The 21,450-nt window shown below is 44.1% G+C and overlaps 1 protein-coding gene and 1 non-coding gene across 2 annotated transcripts; one reads left to right on the top strand and one right to left on the bottom strand.

The window, feature by feature from the left end:
- Window positions 1-926: 926 nt before the first annotated feature.
- LOC144102274 (uncharacterized) lies at window positions 927-20,393 on the top strand. The gene is made up of 8 exons (XM_077635578.1): window positions 927-1,139; window positions 5,077-5,315; window positions 7,561-8,337; window positions 11,331-11,411; window positions 14,170-14,256; window positions 17,723-17,788; window positions 19,984-20,130; window positions 20,349-20,393. The coding sequence occupies exons 1-8, from the start codon at window positions 935-937 to the stop codon at window positions 20,391-20,393; spliced, it is 1,647 nt and encodes a 548-aa protein (XP_077491704.1). The 5' UTR covers window positions 927-934.
- Window positions 13,027-13,100, bottom strand: TRNAT-GGU (transfer RNA threonine (anticodon GGU)). Its single transcript has one exon. It is a non-coding gene; the product is annotated as a tRNA-Thr (tRNA).
- Window positions 20,394-21,450: the final 1,057 nt, after the last annotated feature.

Below are 21,450 nucleotides of genomic sequence, written 5' to 3'. Positions count from 1 at the left end.
TGGAGAAGTCTTGTCCTCGTCTCCAGTGAAGTAGAGGGAGACATAGGCTTAGCAAAGCGACACAATGGAATTCCTATTGGGTTCCGCCATGGTCTTGTATGACCCCGGAGACGAATACGAGGTAACGCGCTCACGACCAGTGCGCTCGAGTCAAGGCGAGCCAGGCCGGCTATAGAGCTGTGGGAAATTAAACAGAAATCATGTGTTAGGTAACAAATAATTCGAGAGTAGAATAAAAGTCAGTGACACGGCGCTGGTGAGAATGAAATCCGCGACCTCAGAATGCGAGGTACGGAGCATTCAGTGGCTAGAGCACTAAATGACATGTGCTGAGGTCGTGGGTTGGGATCAGATGATACAGACCGTACACGAGATGCAGAGATGGTGGTTTTAGATCGCACCCTCGCATCATTTCGTCGCATTTTATTTCTGCTTTGTAACAATAACTAAACTTTTGTTTGATTCCCCTAATTATTTTCCGCCGTACACGTCAGCGAAAGTCTTCTTTTTAATCGCTCTTAGCTTCCTCCGTAGGCGTAGCTTAGATAGCCCTAATTTTTCTTCCCATATTTGACATCATGTATGAGTAGGAAGCTGGATGACATTGGCAAGTTTATCACTGTTTGGAGCAAGGAAAGAACCATGCAGCAATACTTACTGCATGCAGTCAACCATTTCTTTGTTTCTGCGTACGCGACACGGCACTCGAATTAAGCTGCATTCGTCCCAGTACTTTAATTATACGAATAGGATATCATACGGGATACAACTAATCCTCGTAACTTTGCATCATACCTAGCTGTTCAAAAATATGAAATTCATTTATGGTAGGGATGTGCCTCATGTACCGCTTAGCGCCAACGTGAAAAGTCTTTCAGTTACTTAGAGCGGTCGTTAGTGCTGACAATGACGCATCGCAGGTGTCAACAGAGCCATGAGCCAGTACCAGCTTACACTCAAAGCTTATGTGAGAGAGGGAGACAAGAACATGAAGAAGATCAGCGTGGAATACCATACCAAACTGGAGAAGTATGAAAAGGACGTGCGCACCATGACAGATGAAGTACTAGCGCTGTACCAGGTCGTCATTGGCCTCATGAGCGCCCTCATGTCCGCCATCGTAATCCAGTACATCATAGGTGAGCGAAAATTGAGAGTGCTGAAAAAAGAGATAAAATGCATGTTCCCCGTCTCATGTTCGACGGTTCGGAATGGCAGCACTATATGCCGGGGTTCACAGGTAAGAATTTAGGTAATTTTCAAAAATAAGATTTTCGAGGCAAAAATATGGCTTTTGCGGCACGGTACTGCTAGGGTTGGCGGACGCCAGAAAACCGGTGAATCATCTTAACTAGTAAGATGTGAAGATGTGAATTAGATGTGAAGGAAATTAACTGTAAATCAGAAATGTACAAGTATGCTTTTTTCGCAAGGTCTATACGAGATTGGAATAGACTCTCTGAAGAGATAGTGTTAGTTACGTCATGTGATTTATTCCCTTCATCTCTGTGAATGCTGTGGTTGGGCTGTAATGATGTTGCGTTCGTGGTTGCATTGTATGTGTAGCAATTTGTTGCCTTTTTTTCGTTTGCCTGATGTGTTATTCCCCCCCCCCCCCCCCCCCCTGTAATGGCACTTCTGGCGTTGTGGGTATTAAAATAACTAAATAAATAAATAAAGAAATAGATAAATAAATAAATAAACTACTAGAGTTCGGCGCGTAGTTGCAATAAGAGATTTAGAGCCGGCCGTTAGTAATCTCCTCTGCGGTTAGACAAAATTTGGCTTCATAGTGCGAAAATACATGCGGTTCCGAAAGTACGCGAGCAAAGCAACCGCTCCAGTGCACGTAACTAGACGAAAAAGCCGAACTTTGTCGAGCGACAGTGCCAGGGATAATCACGTTTTCGAAATTCTAAAACTGATATGGCTATTACTAACGACCGGCTAGAAATAAATATTTGCAAATAGGCGCCTAACTCAAACAGTTAAAAAGTTGACTATTTGGAGTTGTTAACCAGCTTTATAGTTAATATGATTCACCGCTTCTCTGGTGGCCGCCACCCTTGGCATTACCATGCCGTGAAACCAATATTCGTACCTCAAAAATCGTTAAAAACTACATATTACTTAGTCTTCCTCGTAACTGGCGGTATACGGTCCCCGGGCAAGACTGCACAGCCCTGCCCACCTGTATTACATGAGCTCAAGAAGCACCATTTTGAAAAGAATGCGAATAGGGGTACAGTGAAAGGCTGGTGCAATGATATTAGGATCATCAAATGTAGAAATAGACAATGTTTTAAAAGAGAACGGGCAAAGGTACCTGAGGAGAACCGCATTGCCTACTCGGCACAGGCGGAAAGTAAACTATTTTTAGTACTTCTTAATTACTAAAATAGCTAGGATGCATGCAATTTACTGTGTGTCACCACAGTTTCAAATGTGAAGCGTAAGGTCGGCTGAACATTAGGACAGGAAGCGCATCAAAGAGGCAGCAAGTTCATTAGCGATATGTATGAGGGAGTTGAAGAAGCTAAGGAAATATGTGCAAGTTTCTCCTATAGGCAATATCATAACGGAACTAGCAGGTTACTTAAGTGCGGCGAGGGCAAACAATTTCAGGTACACACTAAAAAAAGAAAGTAACCGCAGGCCTAAACACGAATAAGGAAAATAATAGAAGCAGTATCGAGCCAAGCAACCGCATATAATCTCTAGTGCTTGGCAGAAATGTTTTACTAAGTAAAAATGCATTTATATGTGCACAATGGCAGGCCACCTAAAGCAATCAGGCAACCATGTGACGAAAAATTATTATCCTGAATGGTTGATTAACAAGAGAAGAATACAGCTTGCAGGCGATGGGCAAAGGATGCAGATAAAGGAAATTGACACCTTTTAGAATGTTTCGAAAAAGATTGTAACAGTCAATGTATGTCACCACACAGCAGATGTTTTTATGTGTAAACATGATTAATGGTGAAGGTAGCGTGACAGACAACATGAGGATTCATGAGGATTCATCCTCATGCTGATTACCCACTAGCCCGAACCCTGACCCTTCTAAGTGACAGACAAGAATCAATAATGTTGAAGCTTTGAGAACGCGCTTGATGACGTTCCTAGCTGTGTACTACGTCTGAGTAATTATCTGTCTCACTGACTGCTGCCAGCAGGAAAATGCGAAGAGATGTTGTGGAAGAACCGAACTGGGTTTTGGCAGTATTTCCTTATTTCATTCCTGCGCGAGTCTTCCAGTCGTGGTTTAGCAGTAACGCGTTTTCAGGATGTGATTCTTTCCAGTTCGACCACCACCACTTTTTTCGATATACATTATAAACGGTGCAAGGATTTTGTATTTGGCTATCTCTGGGTTATACTCTCTGTAAAGAAAGGCCCATCAACCTTTCCCGCAGTCCAGCACTTCGGTATACAGGGTGTGCCAGATAACTTAAGCAAGCGTTTTGTTTATGCAAAAGTACTCAAAGACAACGCGATCACATGAACGTGGCTGGTTATTATATAGACCAAGTTGCACCATGTTTGTATTGTGCTTTATTGCCTAAGTGATTAATTTAAGTAACCTCGCAAGCGACAAAGTTGGAAGATTGGAGAACGGTCCGCAAGACTTCTAATAGAACTGTTTCGAACTCTCTGTTCATTAAGATTTAGTTTTTCCCGCTTACTGCAGATACCCGCGAAATATCCTCGCGATATGAGCTCTTGCGCGCCGCGATAGCAATGCTCCCATAAAACGAACTAAGCATTTAGGCGGGCGTGCTGTCGCTTAAAAGACGGCAGGGCAGTGACGAGGGTATTAGGTTTGTCGTTTAGGCCAGGCATATGCTTCCGTCGCGGCGTTTCATGATAGCAACGGGCCAACGAAACACTTTTCGTTTGCAATGACCTAAATCGCACAGCGAGTTCCTGCGCGCGGCCTTGTGACCGTTAAAGCGACAGCACATTCGGTTAAGTGATCTGTCCGTTTGTACGCGTAACGGTTGAGAGCACTGCAATCGCGGCGCGCAAGCGGGCATGTGACCTCGTATTTTTCGTTTTTCGCGGGCATCTGCAGTAAGGGGAAAAAGTAATATGTGATTGGTCGAGAGTTGTAAACTTTATTCGCACGTTTGCGGACCGTTCTGCAACTTCCTATTCGAAATGTCTTGCCGAAAGTTTTCGCGTGTGGAGTTGATTAATCAATCTCGACTAATTATGAAATTAAACACAACACAAGAATGGTGTGAATAGCTCTATACAATAGTGAGCATCATGCATTTGGTCGCATCGTGTTAGAGTGCAGCAGAGTGGGCCACATAATTTTAACATCTGGCTAAAATTAGCTAGGAGACACTGTAGAAAACTCCACGATAAAAACTCAAATTCAAAAGCATTATTTATCCGCGAGAAACATAAGGGTTCCTTCAGGAACGTTTTTCGCCGTGACGGTCACTCTCTCTTTGTCGTTGCCGCCGAGATTTCCGTCACGCTTAGGCTCATCGTGTATTGAAACGCTTAGATTCATATTTACTAAATAGTTTTTTTCCCGAGAACTTATCTTGACCTAAGCATTGAAATCCATGTGGGACGGCACTCATGTAAATACTCACTACTCCACTGTCAGCAGTCTGCTGCTCTGTTATCCGCCGCAAGGGATTGGTATAGCAAAGACTTATTTCATCAGCACGGGCACATGGTTTGTTTGACGCGAACAGTGCGCAATCCATGGAGGACTGAATAATTTAGACTAACATGCATTATCTCGCGGCGTAGTTTTGAAACCAATCATTTTCAAGTCGATTGCAACTGGGCCTGCTTTCACCCCTATGTTTTAAACGGGTCGTGCTGTTGCACCACTGTTTAGCTGCGTACGGCTCCTGGCAAGTGTTTTGGCGCGAGTGAGTTTCCTAGCCGCCATTGCGTGCGGCTGTGGTGGCTTATGAAGCAATAGCTTTCGGCATTTTTCATTTTTTTAAGACGGCACTGGCGTACTGTGTGGTTGCGAACTTCGGCAAATCGCTGTGGTAGCAGTGAAGGCTCATGCGATCGCCTGTTGCGCTCCTTTTCGAGCAGCCGTTTACGCTGGCATGAACCAGGCCAAGCGGGGCTTCTGTGGCCTCTACACGGCCAGCTGGATGCTGTCGACGGCTGTGGTGCTGTTCCAGCTCCTCTTTCCCATAGCCCTGTCTGTGTCAACTGTAGCCCTAGCCGTGGGCACCGTCGTCGACCGGTTCGTCTGCACACCGGCTCAGAACCCGGGCGCGCCATCATCTCTCGCCATCGTCGACTTTTTCATCAGCAAAGTTGTTCAAGTACGTTGATAAGTGAATTCATGCCCATGTTTTCAGTCCCAGAAGTAGCTAACCAGACAGCCGCCACCACCAATGCAGACTCTCTATGTTTTATAATCCTATTGACTCATCATTAACACTTTATAGATTTTGGATGTGCCCAGAAATGTACCGCGAGGAATAGATCCCGTAGTGAGTAAATTGACGGCGGATTATGCGTGCCGGTGTGCACGTAACACCTCTGTACAAAACATGCGATAATTATTATATTTATACGTGTTCGTACGAAATAAAAATTGATGAGAGAAAAATTGGCAGTGGCTCAACTTGGCTAATGCTGGAATTCAGCGAAAGGCAAGGACGCATGCTAAGCGTCTGAGGCTCGTCCATGGTAGCTCCGCTACACGCTCGCGACAGTCGTTCTATATATGCCCACACGACCACGTAGCTATGACGTGGTATAACATTGTTTTTGAGGAAGAGCCTTTAGAAACCTCATCGCATCAATCCTTACGCTCCGTGCGTGAGCAGCTGATTGAGTCTGGTAGAATTAGGTACTGATTTCTTAAAGTGCGCATGTTAAACTACACGAAAGAAAAGAGCGGCAGTTAGGTTAATGCGTAAGAGATTTAGCGTCATGTGTGGTAATTGGGAGTATCGTATATTTATTGCGGTTGTAGAGCGGGTCACGTGATCAAGCATTACATGGTTGACTTGCCTTTACAAACAATGGGAACCATTAAACGAGGCAAATCACATATTTAAATACATATTCTCACTAAGGAAGGCAGGCGTAGTTAATTTGCAATGCGGCGACGCCATTTATTACGCTCATATTATGTGAGGCTATTATACACCGCTTATGAGGGCAAAAATTCGACGCCTTTCGCCTTCCACAAACACGTATAGTATTACGACGGTCGTATATGGCAGAATACCGCTGCCGATAGGCCTTGCCTAACTCATGACCAAGAAAAGGTCCATCTTTATCCCGTCCATAGTTTAGATGAGCATTGAAAGAAAGCTTCTCCGCGGCCATCTTTGGTGGGTCTTTAGAGGGACAACACGGCATTCCGCTTGGCGAGAACGTAATGCGGTGCTTTTCAATTACGGCACAGGACGGCTGTACCAACGCAGTTCGGAACAAGCAGCCTCTCGTAACCTGCAGTAATGCGCCCCTGAGCGATATAGCAGTTTATCGCGAGCGTCTATCTCCTTTCTTCTTGATGGAGATTATAAATAAATAACAGAAAGGAACCCTACATAAAAAGGTACTGTCTAGAACAAAGGTATTGATACCTCTGATGACGAGGTATACGACGCCATTTACGATGAAATAGTGCGGCCAAGAGAGGCAAAATAGGGATACATTATACTAGGAGTCTTTTCAGGGTGTTTAGGTCTGGTCTTCTGCCTGGCAAAAACGTGAAAAGGCTGCTAAAGATTTGCGTCTCAACCGCGATTTCGTCCTCTTGTTTGCAGTTTATTTTAAGCAGTTTACAAACCGGCCGTGATATCATTTGGCCTAAATTCACACCATGCTAGAAAAAAACATATTGACCGCAATTATTGCAGCGCAGCAACCACGGAGAAGTTTTCCGATTTTCCATCTACAGCATAGCCTTTGCAGTTCTCTTTTATACGAGCGTTTTGATCTCCGGATTTTTAATATATCTGTACAGGCTTAGTTTGAGTGGCAACATTCGAACCCTAATTTCACTGAGAACACTTCCAGCCGGAGTAACTTTTAAGACTTTTTTTCCTAAACTTATGGTAAAAGCTCGCTCACATCACGACGACTTTAACTACATCGGTTGTCCTTATTTACGCCACCGCGCTGGCTCCGTGGTTATGGCACTCGGCTGCTGACCCGAAAGATGCGAGTTCGATGTTAGCCGCGGAGATCGAATTTCGATGGAGGAGGAATTATTGAGGCCCGTGTGCTGTGCGATGTCAGTTCACGTTAAAGAACCCCATGTGGTCGAAATTTCTGGAGCCCTTCACTCCAGCGTCCATCATATCCTGAGTCGCTTTGGGACGCTAAACCCCCATGAAACTAAACCTAAACCTGTTTTCCTTATTTCTTGCTTCGAATAGTTTCATTAATAAAAATAGTATGCTGATGGTGTTGCTCTTAATGTACAAATTTTTTAGTACTCATAGAACCCATTTATTCAGTACTTTGGTGCGAAACTGCTTACTTTACGGTGGAGCAAGCTGAGCGCTATGAACAGAGAGTAACGTCATTTGATTTATTTCCCACCAGGAGCAAGAAGCCAAACATCGTATTCTGGAGAACACGGGTATATTGTTCGTGGGTCCAGCTCTGATGCAACGTGACTCCAATCTCGGGCTTTCAACCAGCCGCCAGCAACACGACCATGGCGTTGGCAAGTGCGGTATGGATGCTGGTAAGCAGAACAAGACAGAGCCCGATCCCAACTCTACATCACCCGAGGCTGCGCAGCATGCGAAGCAATATGCTCAGAGTTCGCTGTCCAAGGAGCAGCAAACCTGGCGTACTCTATCCGAGACAGACTTTGAGGAAGCCATGGCCCTGAGCGAGCGAACGAGGCAGGGAGTACGGAAAACTGCCGTGACGGCAGCGTCTGGCCAGGAGCACCGGAGCACGACCGTTACCCCATTGTCTTCCGAGTATCGTCGGCAGAGTCCGGACAGCCCCCTAGCGCAATCTGGCTCCAAGACACAGGCGCGCGATACGGTGTTGGAGATTGCGCAGCGCTTCGCCAAGTGCTCGACGGACCACATGTCTTACATTCACCTTCTCGGCGACGCGTTGGCACTGCAATTGACTAGAAGGTACATGGGCGCCGCGGGGGCCCCGATTACAGCGATAATCGACAAGGAGAAGCCACTTCCCAACATTGACACGCTCGCTCAGCAGCTTGGAGCAGGAAAGACACTGAATCTTGGTGCAGAGCTGAGGGACAGGCTCACCATGCTTTCGGACGTCAAGAGTGTCCTCGACGAGGTCGCTAAGTTGTCCATCAGCAGCCAAACTTTCCAACAGCTCGCGGACACGGTGAGTAGCTGGACTGACAGGTAAATCAATTCCGATCATGAGATATACAAAAGTTCAGACAAGACGCAATATGCCCAATTCAGTCGACTACTGGGCGATCATTCAATGGAACAAGACTAATTTGGCTGCCCCCCCAGAATAATTTCGCTTTTGAGTGCGATGCATAAACCTGTAAGTCTTCGCACATTCGAGTTGATGAAGCGTAGCAAGGGACCAAATTTTGTAATTCATTCTGTCATACCTCCATTACCCTTCTCATTCTACGGTCCCGCCTCAATGTTACTAAATGATGTAACTGAATTATGGGCTCTTGTAAGCTGTGAACTTAGTGTTTACAGCTGCTTATAAATAAACCAGCGAATTAACAGGTTGAAGAGAGAAATTTTAGATAATGCAGCTTTCGTTTCTTTATAATCCTTATGACACACATAACATCTAAAGAGCTTTTTCAATCTCCCTATCTCGCCTACGCTGTGTAATGAAGGACTGAGCAAAAGATCTTGGTTTCCTATTTGAGGCATAGAGGGATCATTTACCTGACCCCGACTATAGCATGAAACGTGGTTCAATGCAACTTGTGAATAATCATAACATCCTTAATCGGTACCGAAAACTTGCATATTTATCGCAATGGCGACTTCCTGCGTTGTGCAGTGAAAGTTGTTCTCTCCTATTGGAATCACGTTCGCGCCGTTTCACTAATTATTCTCCGGCCTGTGAGATAATAATCTGTCAGCTTTAGAAGTGATTGAATATAGACGGCTGAAGACCCTCGCTTACCGAGAAACGAACCAGCTTACGTCACACTGCGCGGAGAATTTTTTACGGTACGATAAAATATTGGGATTTTTTTTCTGCCAACACTGAAATGAAAGAACAGTACATCCTACAGTTTTAACGCGATAACGTTGATTCCGTTCTGCGCGAAATCTGGCGCCGTCGGCGTCAGCGTTGTGAGTGAAAAATCCGCGGAGAAACAACCTTAGTGGACAGTATAGGTCACGTGCCCTTCTGGCTTCCTCACAACCTGAACACCGGATTCTCATCAAACTGACCATTCATGCAGGCGGAAATTAAAGTAATGATTGTTCGCGAGAGGTTGATGAGAAAGAGAAGCCTGTGTCGCAGAAGCGCTACAGGTGGCAGCACCTGCCATCTCAGGGCCGCAGATCAACGTCAACGAGTGCACCGCTGCTACAGGAGTGGTGTGAGGACTCCCAGGGGTCTATGAGAGTAGAGAATAGCCCATTTCGCATATGCGACCACTGAGGCTATTAACGCAATTGCATGAAGTCCATGAGGCGGAGCTTAGGTATTCCTTGCAAATGTTTGATTTTTATAGTTAACCACAAAAGTTCACTTAATTAAACTGCTTTGCTTGAAGGGAAGCTTTTTCAGTCGTACAGATAACGTAACGTAAAGCATCCCTAGAAGAGCACCAGAAATTTCTTCGAAGAGCTATTGACTTATAGGTGCCAAGTGCGCTCTTGTTCTGCTGATTTCACATGCCCACATTACATAGTTGAAGGCCGATAGTACGATCATCAACACGAGTGTGATCTGGAACCAGCGTCTGATAACAAACGTATATGCTTTTGATATGGATAGACTGTCCTAGCAATATTGTCCGTGATAGTACAGGCGTTTGCCATTCCGTCAGCGCTGTGTGACTTGCGCGGACTTCACTGAATATTACAGAATTGATAGCATGTCAGAGCAGGCTATTCTTCGGTTTGGCAGCAGCAAGCAGGCCACCTCTTAGAAAAATACTGTTTCGTTCAATCATTCTCTATCCGGCATTCGAATTAAAAGTATACTCTCCGAACCCAACGAAACAGATACCAGGCAAATGCATTAATTAGGATTTCGGGTAACGGTTCGTTTTTTAAGATACGGGCGAGTAAGCTGAAAAAATGCAGGGATTAACTTTCCAAGTGCATGTGCTGGCTAACGCTTCAATACCGAAAGGGAGCGAAAGATGTGAACAGTCCGCCCAATCTGATATAGCAGTGAGAGTAAGGCTGCTAGCTTGGCCTTCTGAAAGAAGTGAATGTCCTATTAAAAAAAATTCAGCATGCTGAAGGAAATTCGTTTCAAACGCTTCGGAAAAGTTAGGTATTCAAAAGGCTGCGTCCAATTTTTTTATGCATTTCCTTCGTTTCTAACATTGGGCAGCAAGAAGTTGAACGGGAGCGCTTTTTTTAAGCGAAATTTATTCCCGCAGGGAATCAATAATGGGTGAAGGTGTGATGAAAGATGTAGTAGTGATTAAATGAATGGAAAAAGACTAGCTGATTTGATGAAGTCCAGTAGAGAACGATGGTACGGTCCCTGCGTCCAGGCAATGTATGACGCAGGGTTGCTTGGTGAAAGACCCGCTACCATCAGGTGCCGGATCCTTGTAGGCTAAGAGCTGGGCAGTCTCACAGCTAGTGATGAATGTCGGCTTAAATGTCCTTGTGTTTACATATCGGACACCCTGGCCGAGGAAACAAATCTCGGTACTGAGGCCTCTTCCGAGTGACGGCTAATGTGAGGGCAACCCCGACCCGTATCCTCCGAAGCGCAACCTCCTCTGCACGGGTAAGATCGCGGGGGAGGGTTACCGGGCACGGAGGAATGAGAGCACGTGTGCGGCGCAGGAGGAGTTCCTTTCTTGATGAAAGGAGGGTAAAATTACCCAAATGAAGGAGCCGAGGCAGTGATGAGTCTGGATTCGCAAGGCGGGTCACTAAATCTGCCTGGCTTTGATAGGTCAGCAGATCCCATGGGACCCACTAGCGAAATGTTGGTAGCGGCTCACCTTTACAACGTATTTTTTTTCCTATAGCTCGATCTAGGTGAATCAAAATTCATCGTGGTCAAATTTACTATAGGCTCTAAAGAGCTCTTTTTTTGTTCCTATGTATATGCTGGCTTGTGAAAAATGAGCAATGACGACGTTGTGAGGACGTCTCTCAATTGTGGTATTCTATTTCTTGATGCTCGCACAGGCCACCCAGAGCAAGGCCAGTTTCGGCGACATTGACAACACGAAAGCCTCATTGCGTGGCATGGTGCAAAATATACCAATTGTAAGTGTATTATGTATAATCTAAATGAAACTATCGCGTTATAACTGTCCGCAAAAGTTCCTCGTGAAATATAGACAATGTGTCTGCATGTGCATGTGGCCTGTATGTATGTGTCTCGGTGCAAACGTTAGAGCAGTGCAGTCATCTAAAGGAATGGTCATCTGTAGTTTTAGCAGTTTACTTCCTAGTCATTCGAGGCTGACGCATTTTGCTGCTAGAAAATAAACCTGAGGAATGATACTACTCAGTAAAAGTGCGAAGCTTGATACACACATCATTGGATTTCAAAGTTTACATCACACCGTTGCCGCTAGTTGTAATAATATCATATCCGGTTAGAATAGTGGCTGCACATGATTTTAACCTGCTCTTAGAGCATTTAGTCGGCCGAACACATATCCGATGATACTTCTAGGGGCCCAATGGCAGATTGTCCTGCTTCTAATTTAACAAAAAAAATTTTTTCCGGCGGTCCAGGGGACCACATTAGTTCTTGGTAATGACAAAGGTGCGAGAGATAACTGAGCTTAAAGATTTTTCTCATTAACTTGGAAGAAGCTCGAAATGCCATAAGAAAATGCTGAATGCTAATAGCTGCTTCTTCACTAGTTTACTAAGTTATATGCCGGGGTTCCCTGCTAGGACCTTTAGTTTTCCTTGCCCACATAATGGCGTGCCTGGAGACAGTATTCTGTAAAGTTGTTCAGCGATGACTGCATATTTTAGACATTATGTTTTATTTCTCATGCCACATAATATCACTTCGATACGAACAAATGTCCGAGTGGTGTACGATCGGGAAAGTACGCCTTGAACCGAATGCAAAGAAGTGATAATTTTCAGGAGCACGCCTTCTGTTTCCACCGACGCCTTGGGCTACCAGATGGGAAGTATTTTACTACAATACGTAACATCATACAAATACCTAGGTGCTTACGTAACCAAAATGTGACATTGGAGATGCATATAAACTACACTGTCACCAACGGCAACTACATGCTTGACTATTTAATGCGTAATTTTTATATCGTGCTTTCCTCCTTCAAACTATTCGTTTAATATCTCTCGTACGCTGAGAATAGGAATATACATGCTGGTGAGGCATCTCAGTCTAGTATTTCTGCTTCGAACTCTGAAGTTCTTTCAGTACAGCAGATAAAAATTAATGCTTTATGACTACTGTTTATCCAATTTGTCAATAATCCAATATTGTTTGAATCTAACCTTTTTTAATAACGAATTGATTACTCAATGGCATCCACCCAAGCGCAGACACACGGCTACGAAGGAAAGGTATACAACTTTCTCAGAAACTTCGCAGTTATAGGAAATTCGTCATGATCCGGGGTTCGAACCCGGGACCACCGCTTTACCGGAGCAGTCCCGCTACCAACTGAGCAAACCGGGGTGGCAAACTTATGGTAGGGCGAGAACGAATTGATCCATAACTCGAAGTAAGAACAGTGTTAATCAAATGTTTAGGGGAATCCCCCAATATGGAACTGATTTGTAATAAGGAAGTAATTACTCACTGGCATTCACCCAAGTACAGTCATATGACTGTACAGGAAAGCTATGCCGCTTTCTCAGAATCTTCGCAGTTAAAGAAAAATTTGTCCTGGTCCGGGGTTCGAACCCAGGACCACTGCTTCACCGGAGCAGTCGCCCTACCAACTGGGCTAACCGGGACGGCAAGCTTATGGTAGGGCGAGACCAAATTGATCAATAACTATAAGTGAGAACAGTGTTGGCCAAATGTTTAGACGAATCTCTCAAGGTGGGGTGAGTCTTCTTCACCTTTAGGAATTTTCGCGAGCACTTCACCTTCAAATTTTTTAAAATAAGAGGAATATTTGGGCTATCTTTCACAAAATGTATAATCACGATCACAGTGTTAACCAGGACCTTCTCTACTGAACCATCATATCTTTCGTCCTGTGGAGATCATCCTCATCAAGTAGACACCCAATTATGTCGAATACATTTTTTATTGATTTCCAATAACAAGTAACCAATGAAACCACATTCCCACCTGATCTGCCACAATTGCCGGAGCGTTTTTAATCAAGTCTGTCTTTGATTAACTAACGGGTTAATTTTTTGTATTATGTATTCTGCTGTGTCATTGGGCTTCACCATTTTCCTCAGAGTTTACCACGTTCTTTTGTAATAGTTAACACTTAGAGTCTTAAGATCTCTTTTGTAATGCTTTCGGGGCCTGTAGGTATTTAGGTAAATAGAAAAAAATAGTAACGAACGTTGCAAAGAATATTACTGACAAAAGCAAAGCTATTACCGGGATCAGTTGGTTGATCATTATGCGAAGGAATGCGCTAAAAGCGGCACAAGAAGACAATACACACACACGACACAAGTGCAAATTGCGCTTGTGTCGTGTGTGTGTGTTGTCTTCTTGTGCCGCTTTTAGCGCATTCCTTCGCATAATTACTGACGAAATCAGTTTGCAAACACTAACAAGTGGTGGTGAATCATAAGAAGTGTGTATTACTCTCGCATGAGTGGTCTACACCTTGTAACAGTTGTCTACACCTTAAAAACGTTAACACTTAGGTATTCAGTTAGACGAAGCATGTGTAAATTAAAGTGTCAAATTGTTATACTTGAGACGGACTTTTGGGAAGGGGGGGGGGGGGGGGAGGATGGCTCTCCACACAGTATTTAGTTCAACCTCTGAATGCCGCAGAAGCTATTTTTGTCTTCCCCAGATGTAAGAATTACTTTTACTTCTTTCCTTAAGGATGACGTGAAGCGCGATATCGAAAAAGCGGCTGATGAGCTTGACAAGATCACGACAGATGAGAAGACCGGTTTCAACGAGCAAATGGTAGGTAGACCTTGCCTCTTGTGCCTAACAATATGCCAGTGAAAATTCTGGGGTAGTCCGCATACAGACGGCATCCGCTGTGGTGGATTGCGGCGTATGTTATTCGTCTAGAAAACAGTGTCTGAAGAGTTTCGTATGGTTTATTTCGCGTCTAGAAAAAATGATACTATCAAGGTCCCTTTTTGCTGCCGATACAGCGGTACTACTGACTGACAGCTCCAGCGTCTTGCTGTGATATTCTGTTTCGCCGCAGGTCCTCAAGGGCTGCACAACAATATAAAATAAAAAAAATGGGATGGCCGAGAACTAAAGGAACAATCTTATGCAGTCTATGCATTCAGCTGTCAAGCAAGGAAGTGAATATCACATGGGGCTTGACAATAAGGAGAGCAAGCTGCCGGGCTAGTTGTTGATGCATGTTGTTTAGAAGGCAGCGCAACAATACGGACGAGAGACTGAGGAGAGGACACAAAGACGTTCACGAGCGCACAAAAACATAGAAAATAAGGACACTAGTGCGAATCTCATGCGGCATCTTGCTTCGTGCACGTGTTGGGCAAGATTAGACAAGATCACAATTCTTGGAAAGATCGGCAGGTATATGGCTAGGCTCGTTCTAGAGTCTCATTATATCAGAATGTTGTCCGAGCGTTGTGTGAGTGACACATCTGTACACGTATATTGTGCCAAACGAGCATTTTTATATTCTTTTTTGATTAACTTGTGCGCTTGACTGATGTGCGGTCTTTGTGCCCTCTCTACGCGCATGCTCGTCATTCCCTTCTCATATATCCGCTGTACTGCAGCAAGCGCTCGTGAACGTGTTTTTGTGTCCCCTACTCCGCCCCTCGTCCGTTTATTTTTTTGCGCTGCCTTCTAAACTTGGCAATAAATAGTAACTGATCCCCCTTTTGTATTGTATGTTACACGCAAAGTGGATACAAAGTTATGGGATGCATACTAGAGGCCAGGAGGCGATTTCGAACGGTAACAAATTTTCTCGAATTCAATGAATGAGGTTGGCAAAGCATCACGCAACCTGAAGATTAGTGATAGACGCCTCTTTTTTCTATAGCCGCTTCTGGTTGCTGGGATTAATTCAGGACAAGTAAATGGCTGGTTGCCGCTCAAGACGAAAAAGGCGACAGGATAAGGTTTCTAACAATTTATAACAAATAACTTTTATCGAGGAGGATCCTAAGACATGGTTTCTTTTAAATCTTAGGTTGCTACGCCACTTTCTTAGAATTCCGTACGTACTAAGAAGTGCTCCGCCGTCACGTCGCTGCATCAGCTCCTAGAGCTAACTTTACAAATATTTCCGTTAACATCCACATTCACACATTTGGCAAGCATTTGCAGTTCGGTCCTTATTGGTTTACACCATTCACCTGATCGATCTTTAAAAAATGTTGCACTTTTTAATGCGGAACTCACTTCACTGGTATACGTACCTTTCAATGCTCGCCTAACAGAGGTGAAAGATTTCTTGGTTCACAGAGGTGGAAACAAGAATTTCTAAACTCCCAGTTTAGTGAGCAGTGCTTGCTTTATATTTCTTTGTTTGACTGTGTCTAAAGTGATGAATGCTGTAAATGTGCCCCGTTGATTAGTGCTACGCCGTTTCAGTAGAATTTTGCGGCAATGACACAATATAAATGAGATTAGAAAACCTCTTGCGGTTGGAGTGCGGCACTCGCAATGAGGAGTAGTCGTTATGCACCAAATTTTAGGAGTTAAGTACACGCGAAAATTGGGTTTCATGCTCAAACGCAATGTAAAGGTTTTAACAGGAACGCGAGCGCAAAAACATTCATGCCACAATCGCTATATTTGCGAAAGTGCGGGCTGGACGTTTTTTTCGTCACGACGCGTGTGCGCTGATAACATTTTGAGTTAACGAAGGATTTATAAAGAAAGAATAAGATACTTCTTCTTTTAGGCAGTTAATAAGGACCGGCAATGAGATGCCACCCTTTTGCAAAACTAAGTGGTTATTACTTTGTCATCACTGACGTCACTTTCTTTGTTAAAAAAAGCCTGATGCGCTCGTAACATGAAGTGCACCGTTCTGTTTGACATTACATGTTGCGTTAGCATTAATATGATTAATATGATTCCTGAATAATTATATGATTTCATATGATTAATATGAAAACCTGTCCTTTTGGTGGCGTGTGATGCTGCCCCGCTTCAGAATGCCTCCGCCTACTAACCGCTCAACTTTGCCCTCAACACTCTACCTCCATTCAGAATCTCCTACCCGTAACCAAACATGAGACCTAACTCGCCAGTACCGGCAGCCACTACCAACCACATCGTCCAATCTCCTCCCTCCAGAAGGCGCCCAGCCTTTAGCCACATACTTTTTCCTCCTCCCAGCTTCACTTTGCGGAGGACGCCACGCATCGCCGAATAACCTGCTCAGGTCCTACCAAAATCTCCCCCCTTATGAGTCCCCAAATTCCACCTACAAAAAGGCTCTACCCACCACCCATCAATTCACTGCATCTTCCAGACGACTGTCCCCACGAGAAGCCCACGCAATGCTCCATAGAGCTTCTAAGCGAGAGCGAAATAGAAATCAATGTTGCCACGGGAATGTAATCATTATAGCAGCAAAATGTTCAACCAATTCTGCTGACGTAGATATGTACCGTCACCTTGTGGGACCATACACTCATTGTTTTCTTTCAAGTCCTAAGTTTTCGTTGCTTACGTGTCATTTCCTTATTCCTATAACCTAATGGTAGGGTGTAAGTATATTGTGCTCTTAAATTCCGTGTGTGTGCTTGCGTACGCTCTACGCACAATCTGCGTGGAAGGGAATCTAGCGAGGTGGATAGGCGCAGACTTCTCAGCCTGGCTTTGTCACATTGTTGGTATCATAGAAATAAAAATCAGAACACTATTTTTTGTTTCTTTAACGAAGACTGTTCTATGTTCACTGTACAATATCATGACACAGAAGACCACTGCCTCCGCACCCTGAAGCTGATCATTACGAGAGGAAGCTGTACACGCAAAAAAAATGAGCTACACATTTCGAAATATTATTATTATTAACTAAAAATTCCAAAATAATCAGCAGTGAGCAACGGGACGGTTCACAGAACGTTTCAGTATATCGTGCGTTCATCCACAAAGGTTGAACGATGCGCCAGCGAGACATTTTTGGCGTTGTCCTTCAGGGCGTACATTATTGCGGCCTCTTGATTATATGAAAGCAAAGTTGCTGATACCTACTGTGTCTCCACTCGGGGAGATTCATTTTACGGCATTCTAGGGTGTAAGATGGAGGTCCTAGCTTCCGATACTTCTCTGCCCTGCTTTCACTATTCGTTTATGATAAGAGCAACACCCTTCACATTGGTTCAACGTGTCAAGGCAGTTTTTTAGTCTGTTTAATCAATCATGTTTCTAAGTGATCAAGAACTCTTTGATGTAGTCCCCGTCTGTTTTTCAGGACGCTGTCATCAACGCATCAACCGACTTAATCGCTGCGTGCATGGTCAATGGACAACCTTTACCTGTAAGTACCGCCGTAATCACAAAATAGGCACAGGACCCCCCTCAGTCAACAAGCTGTCGATTGACGGCGATGAGGGTAGCTCTCTCGGGGAAGATATTGCAGAGTATTTTATTTGCACCACGGCATACCAGTCCTTGTTCTGTGTAGTTCTCTCCCGGGTATGCGTCTTCTTCGCCTGGTAAAAATTCTTCAGCAGTGCATTGAAACCGACAAAGCTCTAGAAAATTCTAGGGTACTGCTTTCTACTAAACCGTGGTCGTTGTTGTGAAGAACACTGCTTGTTCACAACAGCAGTATAAGCCGGGATCACTACTACAAATACATACCTTTCTTAACAGAATACGCACAAGCAAATAATTCAGAGCTTGCCTCAATTGAGCGCTGTCATGAAAGGAACAAATTTTCCCGGAGCTATGCATACCGGCTTAGCGCACGAATCAGAGAAGGCGATTATACATTGTTTAAGCTATATAGCTTTAAAATGATCTACTACGTAATTAAGGCGTTTCGGCTGACTCTGTAAATTTCATGGTATAATGAGGGGTATATGGCTGAAAGAAAGCTTTTGTCTGGAAGCAGTTGCTTTGTGGTGGTAGGTGCTCCCGCGTAACTAGAAAAAGTCATAGATGTGCTCATCAAAAGTGCCTACATTTAACTGGCATCGAAATACCTTGTCCTATTAATAGAGCCACTACCCTTCTGGTGTTCTCATACACTTACCGCGGTTAACGTTCTCGAAACTGGATCGCTGGAGCAGCACGTTGCATATACACTGAAGACAAATTTGAATAGGGTTGTGTATATATAGCAACAAATTTCAATTCCAAAACTCCCTACTAACATCTGCATTAAAAATGGGGACTGTTTTCTAGATGAAAAATGTAAAACAGAGGCATGACTTCCATCAGCTGTTTAGGAAATAAAACTGCAGTTAACGCCGGCGAAAATTTTCTTAGCAGATCACGGATGCTAAGAAACATCTCAAGTCATCCATATGGGGATCACTTGGTCGTACTCGGTTTTGGGCGTCGGGAATGTAAAGAAATTTGGAGGGAAAACGGTAGGAAGTTTCAGAATTGTGCAATAAGTGGAGCTTTCGGAGAGAAACAAATTTCAAGATATTCTCATGAAGACGGAGATATAGTTTCGTGGGGAAAAAATTCCACGTACTTGTCCATAGTACCATTTTGAGGACTCAACACGCAACCATCAGTCAATAATGCGTTACTGTTTTGTATCGGTGTCCTCCTTTCTTAAAACCGGATCCTCAGTATGTCTTACCTCTCGTAGTTCTTTATGAAACAAGTCATCATCTAATATCAAGCAAATCATCTAATTGTTGATGCAGCCTAAGTTAAGTTGACACGACACACAACGTAAGCCTCGAAGAAAGGGGAGGTATTGAATACAACGCATGGCAGTGAAACAAGAACTGCTTCGTGTGTAAGAAACAATAGGCGCTGTTAGATATGGGACTACGTGAAATTTAATGGTGGATGGATGGGATGGATACGGCTGAACCCTTTAAATCGGGCGGTGGCTCAAGCCAACTAGCCATGACTTATGAAATTTGACTCTTGTCTTGATTTTAGCCACCAATGAGATAACCTTCGCTTGGTTACTTTTGCCCGCTTAAAATCCACTTTCTCTTCACTGTCCTTAAACCCCAATGCCTTGGATAAATCAGCCCCGCTGCCTTCCACTGTAGGGTGAAGCCCTTTACAGAAAAGTATCAAGTGTTCAGTCGTTTCTTTCTCCTCTCCGCACGCAACGCACAACGTGTCTATCTCGTGGTACCTGGCTCTATATGTATTTGTCCGCAAAAGTCCCGTCCTGGCCTCAAACAACAAAGAGCTTCCTCAACAATTATCATAGATATTTTCTGTGGCAATTTCCTGCTTAAAAATCCTGAATGTTCCTGTATGTTAGAGGCAGAAATCGGAACGCCCTCTACAGGTGACGTACAGAAATTCTCAGAGGGGCAACTTTCCCCGGTTGTCGGTGTCGACGGCACGGATAGTGTGCGATGTGATTAAGAGGCTACTTACTAGTTCTTTTACAGGAAGTGCTAATAATTAACAGTACCTTTTGCTTTGGCTTCTGTATGCCACTTGAGAGCAATGAATGCCCAGTGCACGTTTTTGGACCGCTTTGTTCCCAAATGTCCACCAGGCCAATATTTACCTTTGACACAGGAGTACGTACGCGATAACGTGGCCGACTGGGGCTCAAAAGAGGCGAATTTCCGACAGTCGGTTGAGCAGCTAATCGGAAAGATGGAGGAGATGAAGTCTGGCTTGGGCAAGGACATGGAGAAGTTTTTTCGGCACGCCAGACACCAGGTGAGTCAGCATGGTGTGTGGCGTGATCGCCAGACTCAGTCGTAGCAACTAAACAGCTCAAGTATTCGCAGCTTACTAATCAGGTAAATGGGGCAGCTACTTTGTGAATAGTTTTTTGAGCGTTGCATGCTGATGGGGAAGGAATAATAACGGGCTCATAGGACCACAGGGTGCAGATTGCATAAGAGGTTTGAATTTATTGTCTCTTAACTGTCCAGATGGCAACTGTGACAACATACCAAACGAGGACATGTGGCAAATAGGTGCTATATATGAATAAATTGTGCTCATTTTATGCGGTGTATTACCTCTTTGAGTTACATAATTTGTTGTAAGTTTTATGATATCATGAGGTAAATGTTATGCTTCACTGCTCAAGTCAGTTTAGACTACAGGGACATGTCGCGAGGAACATTTGTATCATGTACTGGGTAGAAATATTTTCCTTAGCGTTTGCGAAACCAAAAATTTTATTTTTCAGCTCAACCAGAGTCCTATTGCAGCGTGCGCAGTGATCATTAGCACCACATTATTCTCCTTATTTATTTTTCTCTGATGAACCTAAAGCAAAGCTGCAGAATGGGCGAACTCAAATTATATTTGAACCTAAGTTGAAGGGATTTACAAAAATCGGCGTGTAAGAGAACACAGCGTGATGGTTTCCACCTGAACACTGCTAACTGAAACTGAATTAGAATTGTTGCAGCCAGAACGTAAATACTGAGTGCCCAAGTTTATCTCTACAGAAAGGAACTAAACAAGATCCTCCCTTTTATTATGAGTAATTGGAAAGTTTCCTGTTCGTATCGGCTACGTCGAAATCACATGAAGATTTTTATAAAAGGATGTGTGCCCCATCTGGCTCCCTTATGCAGCTACGTGATTCCTTTGGTGACTGCCACTCCATCTACGTCCTCTACATGACAACCGTGGACACGTTTTGCGACGGAGCCGTCAGGCTGTTTGTAAGTTGCAGTCAACTTTTTACGCGGCTTTACATTTGCCGGGAACTATCTTTGGATTAACGAGGTTTTTACAGCGGCGGTGTCGGCTTCGTATTGGCGCTTAAAATGGGTAATCTAAACGTTCACAAGGCGGCTGCCCATGAAATGACCCAGCATATTTGCTCTTTCTCGGTACTACCAAAGTTTTAATTCGAACTATATGCACAAATATCCTCGCTCACTTTGCTTGTGACATTTACATTCACTGAATTTTCGCGTTCAACGTGTTAAATTCATCACGCGATTACGTGACAAATGCAAGGGAATGAAGCCCCTTATCCTTTGGCTGCTACACATGTCGCTCGTTATTCTCTTT

The sequence above is a fragment of the Amblyomma americanum genome, chromosome 8, assembly GCF_052857255.1.
Source record: "Amblyomma americanum isolate KBUSLIRL-KWMA chromosome 8, ASM5285725v1, whole genome shotgun sequence".
Classification (NCBI taxonomy): domain Eukaryota; kingdom Metazoa; phylum Arthropoda; class Arachnida; order Ixodida; family Ixodidae; genus Amblyomma; species Amblyomma americanum.
Note: the sequence above shows the minus strand (reverse complement) of the source record. Positions and strands in the feature narration are given on the sequence as shown.

Excerpts from the sequence above, each read along its gene's own strand:
- LOC144102274 (XM_077635578.1), top strand. The coding sequence starts at position 935 with ATGAGCCAGTACCAGCTTACACTCAAAGCTTATGTGAGAGAGGGAGAC. Across the intron at positions 1,140-5,076 it reads CGTAATCCAGTACATCATAG|CCGTTTACGCTGGCATGAAC; the intron begins GTGAGCGAAAAT and ends CTTTTCGAGCAG. Across the intron at positions 14,257-17,722 it reads CCGGTTTCAACGAGCAAATG|GACGCTGTCATCAACGCATC; the intron begins GTAGGTAGACCT and ends TCTGTTTTTCAG.